Genomic DNA, 7,130 nt, shown 5'->3' on the forward strand with positions numbered 1-7,130 from the left:
ACAAAATAAAAAATATTTCCAACCAAAAGGGAAGCATCTTACATTAATATTTGCTAATAAATATTGTTATGATCGAATCATCTAGCTGACATCATCAATTTCAAATTTCAATATTAATCCGTTCTTCAACTGTTGGTGAAGATAATGAATGTTGTTGCTAACATATGATGCTATTATCAAAGGATATTCTACCTTTTTACTACATTAATGGTATAAATAATACAGTATATATCAGAAGGGATATATTTTTTTTTACGTGAAATGACCTCACAATTTTCACTTTGCAAGTTACAATAATGCACATAAAATACAATAATCTTATTTTGAGAGGGTGTGTTTATGTCAACAAAATTATATATGGCGCTTAATGTTGAGAGGGTGTGCTATGTCAGTTAACCAGTGAGGTACTTAAATTTGTGAGCATTCACGTTGACAAAAAGTTGAGTACCTAATAACCTAAACGAATTAAATATAAAGGTAAAAGGGTTAGATGTTATATTAAGGTATGGTGTAAAATTGATTATTAATAAACGTCCAAGAAAGATAAAAGTAGATACACACAAATATTAATGCAGATATTTTTTTCTTTTGGCTTGTTGAAGTTGAGTGTTGTTCAAAGGTAGAGACAATGTGTTTAGGTAATTGTGTTTACTAGGGGGATAAAAACCGTGCTGAAGAAGAGTGAAGACCGAACACTTGTACTGCAAAACTTACAACACAAGAATAGCTCCAAAGGTTTTAATGCAACCAAACAACATAAATGGTAATGCCAATCCATGTCTATCGTTTTACTTGCGTAGTTATGTGTCCCCTTTTTGGTTGAATTGGTTTTGCTCCGTCAAACCTTCTGACTTGGACCATATTTGTTTGGCTACCCCAACACTATTGACCTGCTTTTCGTTGCAATCTATATATTCATATTGTAGTGTTGTGTTCTGCTATTGTTAAGAAGTTATCATCAGGACACAGTGGTACTTAAGTTAACACGTGTTTTCTACAATTTCCCATTGATTAAATTATTTATACTATTGGTTATGAAACTCAAACGATCCTCCTTTCTGCCCTTTTCTTCTGTCTTGCATAAAACAGAAAAAAAAAAAAAAAGGGTGGCATATCGCATATTTAAGCATGTGAGGGCCGTTTCATTTTGAGTACGGATCTATATAAAGTTTGGTGTTTTGTTTTCTGTGTAAAAAATTTCTAAGGGAATGATCTTCAACTTCCAGGGTAAACGGAGGGATCAAGTTCTAATACCAAGTCATTGAATAAAGTTCACAGTATCTGAGCACTAACCACTATAAGTACAAATAAATATATTTGAAACTTGGATTACCTTAGTACCCTTGCTTTAACAGAACGTCCAACTTGTTTCAACGGAACTAGCAAAAGGACAATACTAAAAAAAAATAACCCTGGCCAGTTAAATAATATCCATACATGCACCTGTAAACTTAGTAAGAATTTCATTATCTATAACATTTCTTTCTCGAAAGGAAAAAGGTCAAATATCGTAAGTGGGAGGGCGTCTGAGTCTGAGGTAAAGGAACAGAAAAAGTAAATGAGTTAGTAGCAGTAAAAGCTCCAACCGTACAATCTTCTCAGACAGGCATTGGCTTCAGACACCAACTCTTAAATAGTTTCATATACAATAATACCAATAATAACTATTTCCTCTTTTGTCTTTAGGAGCTTTTCTTTCTCTCTCCTTTAGTTTATGGATTTCCGTAAAGATGTCAGAGACAAGGGCTGCCAGAGAGGCAGCTTAGTCGCAGAAGCAGTAGCAACAGAGAGGTGCAGTCATAATAGTAGGAGCTGAGATAGAGAGAGAAAGAGAGTGTGCATTGGCATGCAGCTTTGTAATCAGAACCATTAGTTTATTACTGTAACACAATGGTCCCTGAAATAAATATACCTACTCTACTCCAAAGTAACAAACAAGAAGCAATAACACTCAAAAACTCCTCTCTTTTCCTCTCCTCACATTTCTCCCTGAACCTCTCCCCACATTACTGCACTGTGAGGTGTCTGAAATAGAATAGCTTCTTCTGTTTCATTTGTTACTATATCACCCACCAGCACCAGCCTTTGTGCTAGCTCTTTGATTCCTTTTTACTCTTTTTTCGTTTTTTTTTTCCTGTTCTTTCCCTTTCCCCTCTGCTCGATGATGAATGGAAGGAACGTTGACACAAACAGGTTCCCCTTCACTCCTTCCCAGTGGCAAGAGCTTGAACACCAAGCCCTCATCTACAAATACATGGCTTCAGGTATTTCCATCCCCCCTGACCTTCTCTTCACCATCAAAAGAACAACCCACTTGGACTCCTCAAGACTCTTGCCTCAACACTGTAAGCCCATCTTATTCTTATCTGCATCAATATCATTCTTTTTTTAGTATGCAATATTATTTTTTTATCGAAAAATGTTACTTATTTTTTTGTTACATGAGGACTCCAACCCGTAATTTCTCCCTTCTTTTCCTTCTCTCTTCCGTATTAGACCAACCATATATCTACGTGATTCAATGATACAATATTATAGTGTACATAAGATTTTAAGAAAATGGTCTTGGTCTACACATCAAAGTTGAGTTTTTTTGGTATTGGTGTGCATGCAGTTGGGTGGAATTATTTGCCAATGGGATTGGGGAGAAAAATAGACCCAGAGCCAGGGAGGTGTAGAAGAACAGATGGGAAAAAATGGAGGTGCTCAAAGGAGGCGTATCCAGATTCAAAGTACTGTGAGAGGCACATGCACAGAGGGAAAAACCGTTCAAGAAAGCCTGTGGAAGTTTTGAAAACAACACCAATGACAGCAGCAACAAACACAGATGCCTCAACCCCAACAACAATCTTATCAATCACCAAAAACAGTCCTGTACTCTTCCCAACCACTCATTCTCTGTCTCATGACACTTACCATCATCATCACCATCATCACTCTCACCCTCAGCAACATTCCTCCCACTCCTTCCTCTATCATTCTTCGAGGCCCTCTTCCGGTGGTGTTTCTTTGTCATTTCAAGACAACAGTGCCCCCTTGTTTCTCGACACTGCTTCATGCTCTCAGAATAACAACAACACTGACTGCAGGTTCTTTTTTCTCTGATAACAAAAAGCTGTACTCTACACATACATACTATCACTTACATAACATAGGTCTTCTTTACATAGCTGCTTCTCAACAAGTACTTGAAGCAGAACATAAAATGCAAAATAAATCAATCATCTATCTAGCATGTTTGGTTACACGTTTTCTACTTGATTTTCCAAGTTTAATAAAAAAAAAACTTATAGTCATAACTTTCACATTTTTTGAGCCAAACTAACATGATTCTTTGTTTTCTAATGAGTTTCAAACATTTTTTTTTCTTTCATAAATTAAAACTAACTTATTTACTTCAATTTTTGAAGAAGTTAAGTAAGATGGTTTTTTAAAAGTTGAAAAATATAAGTACTTATTGAGAGTTTTATATTAACAAAGCCCGCTTGGCTTGAAATTGTTGAGTGTTTTGTGAGTGATTCTGTTTTTGTTCTTCTTGGAAAATGAACAGGTATGTGTATGGACTAAAAGAGGAGGTGGATGAGCATGCCTTTTTCACAGAACCTTCTGGAACTATGAGAAGCTTCTCTGCTTCCTCAATGGAAGATTCATGGCAACTCACACCACTGACTATAAGCTCCTCTTCCTCTTCAAAACAGAGGAGTTGCTCTGGTTTATCCAATGACAGCAATGAGTACTCCTACTTGCAACTTCAGAGCCTCAGTGGCAACAACTCAAAGCATCCACAGCAAGATCAAGGTTGCTACATATCAGGCAGTGATATCAAGTGCGAAACATTCATGAAACTTGGGAAAGAAGAACCTCAGAAAACCGTTCATCGCTTCTTCGATGAATGGCCTCCCAAAAGCAGAGGATCATGGCTTGATTTGGATGATAAATCATCCACAACCCAGCTTTCAATTTCCATTCCCACTTCTACTCATGATTTTGCAACTTTCAGTTCAACAACCCAACGAGGTAATGAAGTAATGAACTATAACTATGAGAGTCTTTTTGTGCCTTCTTTTTTCTTTTTCTTTTTCATTATGGGGGTCATCAGTGGCTGGGGAATTGTTTATGACTAGCATTTTTATTTTGCAGATGGTTGAGTTTAGCTTTCAATAGTGGGGTCCTTCAGTCCTTGTACTTGAATCAAAGGCCAATAATGTACTTACATGGTGGGGTTCACATTATGTTGTGATTTGTGAGATCTCTCTTTAATTGCTCCCCCTTTTTCCATCTGTTTTCTAAGTGTTGTTGAAGCTGATTTGTGTTTCCATGGAGGGATCCAATGTGTTTGTGTGCTAGTATTTGCTTTCAATGTTGTGTTCTTTCTACTCTCTCATTTTGTGTTCTTTGTGGTTTGAGCTAACACTCAAAGACACGTCCTTTTTTGCTTGTTCATCATTCTCAGCTGAGTACAATATTATTATTTTGGATGCTTTTTTTATGGTCCCAGGGCAGGGATTTGCTTGTTTGTCACTTCTGAAACTCTTTGAATATGGTTGGTAGCATTATTGAAGGTTAAACAAAAACTAATGAGGGGAGACACACATGATTAAGAAACAAGGTTTGACTGTACTAACAAAAAGAAAAGGGTCTTGCTATTGCCCAAAGTGATTTTGTTATCGTCGTTTTATTGAATTTTGGTTGGTGTTTTGATGCTTCAGCAGCGTCCAGCAGAAGTGGCCTTCAATGATTAAGGTTGGGTGCATGTGCCTCAGTTCTCTGGACAAACATCCAAATGAGAAATAGTAAGATCAGAGATGATGTTCACACAAAGATTTTCTGTTACGTAAAAAACTACATTGGGGAAATCGTGTCCCCTCATGCTTACCATAAATGCTCAGTCAATAAAACCACATGTTTTGGTCCCCTCGAAAATACCATGTTATAAGTAGGAGTTAATTCTAATCAGGATAAAAAAGATTTTAATATATTTTTTTACTTATAATATATATATATATATATATATATATATATATATATATTTATTACATAAAAAATATTTTAAAGATGATTTAATGTAAAAAAAATTACTGGACATAATTAAGATCAAGCTAACCGCTAGAGTCGGCTTAATTTAAGATCTATCCCTATATTGCTACCATTCAACATCTAAAAAAACCAAGATTACTAAATTATTTTTATAATAGTCTATTTAAATGTTTAGATTTATTTTTGTATGTTAAATTATACTACTTAAAGGTTGGGTTAAACTTTTAAATGAGATTGAAGTTTGAAAAAAATAGTAAATAAATAAATTAAATTTCAACATTTTTTTTTTAAAAAAAAGTCAAGCTCATTAAAAATAAGGCTTAAGGTAATCTCTATCCTTAATCGTAAAGCAGTTTATCGTAATTTGTGAGAAAATTTATAATAAAAGTGCCACTTGAAAAAATAGTTATTTTGAATATTGAATAAAGAAAACCCTTATGTTGAAATGTTTCAAATTATTTTAAATGTTATTTTGATTTTTTAAACTTTAAAAATGTAATTATAGATTTATAAACAAATAATATAAATATTGAAATTAAAAAAAGCTTCCAGAGCTTAGTTTCTCAAATTATTCCCAGGTTTATTTTAAATTAGATGAAAATTAAATAACTTTGAAATATTGAATAATTCACACACGTATTTGCTTAAAATGTAATACTATGTTGTGTAAAGAGTAATACAGAAGAAGTATTATACACTAAAGTTTTATATAATCGTTTAATCTCGATTAAATTTTAAAATAATTATCTTAAAGTAAAAATAATTTTTTCTTCATTTTGATAAAATAATTTTCTTTATGGAAGTGTAAAAAAAATGAGAAAAAGATTCATATTGTTGGAGTTTTGGAGATGCTGGTCATGAAGAAGGGCATAATCATATTGTATTGTACACGAAATGATTTAGTTTAATAATGAAAGTGAATTTGAGTGTCAAGATATATAAAAATACAAATAAAAATGAGATGACCATAATCCAATTATTTGGATATATCAGTGAAGTTATTGTCAGTTTTATTAAAAGGATAAACAGAAAATAAAACACAAACAGTCATGTCTTACCTTTCTTTTTAAGGGAAAGATGCCCTAGTATACCGAAAATTTCAACAAAGCACATCTACACCCCACCCCTTCCCCTCCCAAATGAACAAAACACGAAGGATAAATGCTACTGTATTAGTTTGTTTGTTTAAGAAATAAAAAAGTTAATTAAATATGAATGGAACAGAATAATGACATGTATAATTAATCATTCACTCCATAATTGAAGAAAAAATAAAGATAAACATAAAAGTATAAGCAAGTAGTCACTAGACGTGTAAATAAAAACTAGTACGAAATTGTTGTAAATTAATAATAATCTTAAATTTGAGTATTGAATATATAATTACATAAAATACTCTATAGAGTTTTATCATTCATAATGGTTATATTTAATTCAAATAAAATTATTTCCACTATAATCTTAAAAAAAAGTATTACTAAGTAATAGTTTTAACTTTTAAATTAAAACATTTTTATCTTAACAATAAATCTCGGGTTAATTTCAAATATGGGAACGTGTGTATTGCGTAAAGTGTAATGTAAATATTCTTATTCTATTTTCCATTTCTGGTACACATAGATAAATAAGAGAAAAGAGGAGATTATTCTACTTTCCCCCTTTCCAAACCCTATAAATCTTTTTTTTTTTTTTTAGTATTCAAGAAAGTCCTACCACATGGGTAGGGTCAGGCGAAGAGGTGAGGAAGAAATGGAGGCACTTGGTTGGAGGGTTGGACAGTGCCTGCTCTTTACAAATATTCACCTGCCTAACCAAAAGGGCTAACTCTATAAGACTTATGTTGTCACTTTTTCTTTTAACGTGATTAGACAAAACCAAGTTTTCTTTTTTTCGAAATAAACTGGATGTATATCCTTTAAGGAAGTGAAAAAAAAAAATCTCCTTTACAAAAGATAATCGTGTTTGAACTATGTAAAAATTATCATGAAGGGTAAAAATTTTCAGTCCAAATATTTAATACACATACATATCTAAAGTTTAAACTCAAAACTTATAATTAAATTAAAATAATTCCATTTCAATCGATGTACTAC

The 7,130-nt window shown here is 32.9% G+C and overlaps 1 protein-coding gene across 1 annotated transcript; it reads left to right on the top strand.

Annotated features, from left to right (window-relative positions):
• Positions 1–1,875: 1,875 nt before the first annotated feature.
• LOC114392963 (growth-regulating factor 1-like) lies at positions 1,876–4,521 on the top strand. The gene is made up of 4 exons (XM_028354221.1): positions 1,876–2,345; positions 2,615–3,089; positions 3,551–4,017; positions 4,141–4,521. The coding sequence occupies exons 1-4, from the start codon at positions 2,162–2,164 to the stop codon at positions 4,146–4,148; spliced, it is 1,134 nt and encodes a 377-aa protein (XP_028210022.1). The 5' UTR covers positions 1,876–2,161; the 3' UTR covers positions 4,149–4,521.
• The last annotated feature ends 2,609 nt before the right edge of the window (positions 4,522–7,130 follow it).

This window comes from Glycine soja, chromosome 17 (assembly GCF_004193775.1).
Source record: "Glycine soja cultivar W05 chromosome 17, ASM419377v2, whole genome shotgun sequence".
In the NCBI taxonomy this organism is placed as follows: domain Eukaryota; kingdom Viridiplantae; phylum Streptophyta; class Magnoliopsida; order Fabales; family Fabaceae; genus Glycine; species Glycine soja.